Source organism: Plectropomus leopardus, unplaced genomic scaffold (genome assembly GCF_008729295.1).
Source record: "Plectropomus leopardus isolate mb unplaced genomic scaffold, YSFRI_Pleo_2.0 unplaced_scaffold223, whole genome shotgun sequence".
NCBI classification, from domain to species: domain Eukaryota; kingdom Metazoa; phylum Chordata; class Actinopteri; order Perciformes; family Serranidae; genus Plectropomus; species Plectropomus leopardus.
The window spans coordinates 1-2,067 of record NW_024624159.1 but is presented as its reverse complement, the minus strand read 5'-3'; the positions used below and the strand labels follow the sequence as shown (position 1 = coordinate 2,067).

Sequence of the window (2,067 nt, the reverse complement as noted above, 5' to 3'; positions counted from 1 at the left end):
AGTTCAGTTGTCATTTCTACATGGTTTTGACCGATATGTTGTGTTTTAATCTTCAGACAAAGAGAGATGAGCCCTCTAACGTGGTCGACTACGAGAAGATCGACGACGACGCCAGAGTGAGTGATCTATAAATCATAAATCATAATCTGTCAGTATTCCTTCATACCTCGGTGACTCTAAACGATCTGCTCTGTCTGTGTGAACGTCTCAGTCTCTGTATGAAGCCGGCGTGAAGAGGAAAGGGACCGACGTGGCGACCTGGATCACCATCATGGCTCAGAGGAGCGTCCCGCACCTGCAGAGAGGTGAGCGACACTTTACACGGCGTCTTTGAGTGCTGTGAAAATAATAAATAATCTATAAATAACATGCATTATCATAATTAAAACACTGCACACACACACGGTTAACATATTTTTACATGTTGCAAAACATATTTACATGTTGCAACATATTTTTACATGTTGAAATATATAGTATTTAAATGTTGCAGCATAACTTTAACGTTTCAATATTTTGTTACATGTTGCGAAGTATTTTTACATTTCTCCGACATTCTTATATGATGTAACATATCTATACGTGCTGTGACATACTTTGACATGTTGCAAAATATATTTGCATGTTGCAAGATATATTTACATGTTGAAATATATATAGTATTTAAATGTTGCAACATAACTTTAATGTTTCAATATTTTGTTACATGTTGCAAAATATTTTTACATTTCTGCGACATTCTTATATGATGTAACATAGTCAATTCAAATCAAGTCAATTTCATTTATAGAGCCCATTATCACAAAACATGGTTTGCCTCAGAGGGCTTTACAGTGTACGACATCCCTCTGCCCTTAGACCCTCACATCACCTCTACACACGCGGTCACATCTATACATGCTGTCACATACTTTAACACGTTACAATATATATTTGCATGTTGCAACACATTTTCACATGTTGAAATATATAGTATTTAAATGTTGCAACATAACTTTAATGTTTCAATATTTTGTTACATGTTGCAAAATATTTTTACATTTCTCTGACATTCTTATAGGATGTAACATATCTATACATGCTGTGACATACTTTGACATGTTGCAAAATATTTTTGAATGTTGCAACAGATTATTACATGTTGCAACATTTTTTACGTGTTGTGACAGATGTTTACATGCAGCACCACATGTTCACGTGTTGTCTCTCTCTCTCTCTGTGTGTGTGTGTGTGTGTGTGTGTGTGTGTTCTGCCTCAGTGTTCGAGAGGTATAAGAGCTTCAGTCCGTACGACATGAAGGAGAGCATCAGGAAGGAGGTGAAGGGAGATCTGGAGAAGTCCTTCCTCACTTTGGGTAACAAACAACTCTTCACCACCGGACGTCTCATTCTCCACAAACACAGAGATGCTCCGATTTACCGTTTTTCGTCATTTATGAATCTCAGAAACATCAGAAGATTGTCAGCTGGATCTCTGATAGGAAATCACACACAGGCCAATTTCTCACAAGAGCTGATTTTTTTCTGCCTGAATTCACATCTATTCACTTCTTTGCATCGATTTTTTTCTGTAATCACGTCACGCAAAACACTTAAAATACATTCAGTGTGAAATTCAGGATTTCAGTCAGTGCTGAGACAAACACGTTTTGTTGGTTTGAGTCTGTTCGTGAGATTTGACGACTGTGATGAAAAACTAGACCCACAGATTGTGTAACGGGTCCGTGTCTTCTCTTCACAGTGGAGTGCTTTGAAAACAGGCAGCTGTACTTCGCCAACAGACTCAGCGACGCCATGAAGGTACAAACCCGCTGTTTCATCCACCGAGGGAAAGTACTTTTATACAAATACTGTGATGAGGAACAATCTGAGTATTTTCATTTTCCGGTACTTTATAAATCACAATTCCTCTTAGGCAATTTTTCAACTTCATACTGCACGTTTTACTATTTATTTGGTAACTTAAGTTACATGTTCAAATATGTATGATTTTTTTTTTCATTTTTAACTTAACAGAGCTCTCCACATACTCAAATAAATCTCAGATAAAACAAGCATAAATCTCAGA

At 37.1% G+C, this 2,067-nt stretch overlaps 1 protein-coding gene across 1 annotated transcript; it reads left to right on the top strand.

Annotated features, from left to right (window-relative positions):
- Positions 1-11: 11 nt before the first annotated feature.
- LOC121965914 (annexin A2-A-like) lies at positions 12-1,799 on the top strand (the record flags this gene model as incomplete). The annotated part of the gene is made up of 4 exons (XM_042516022.1): positions 12-116; positions 212-305; positions 1,259-1,354; positions 1,741-1,799. Coding segments are annotated over exons 1-4 (345 nt in total), but the record flags the coding sequence as incomplete, so codon positions are not given.
- Positions 1,800-2,067: the final 268 nt, after the last annotated feature.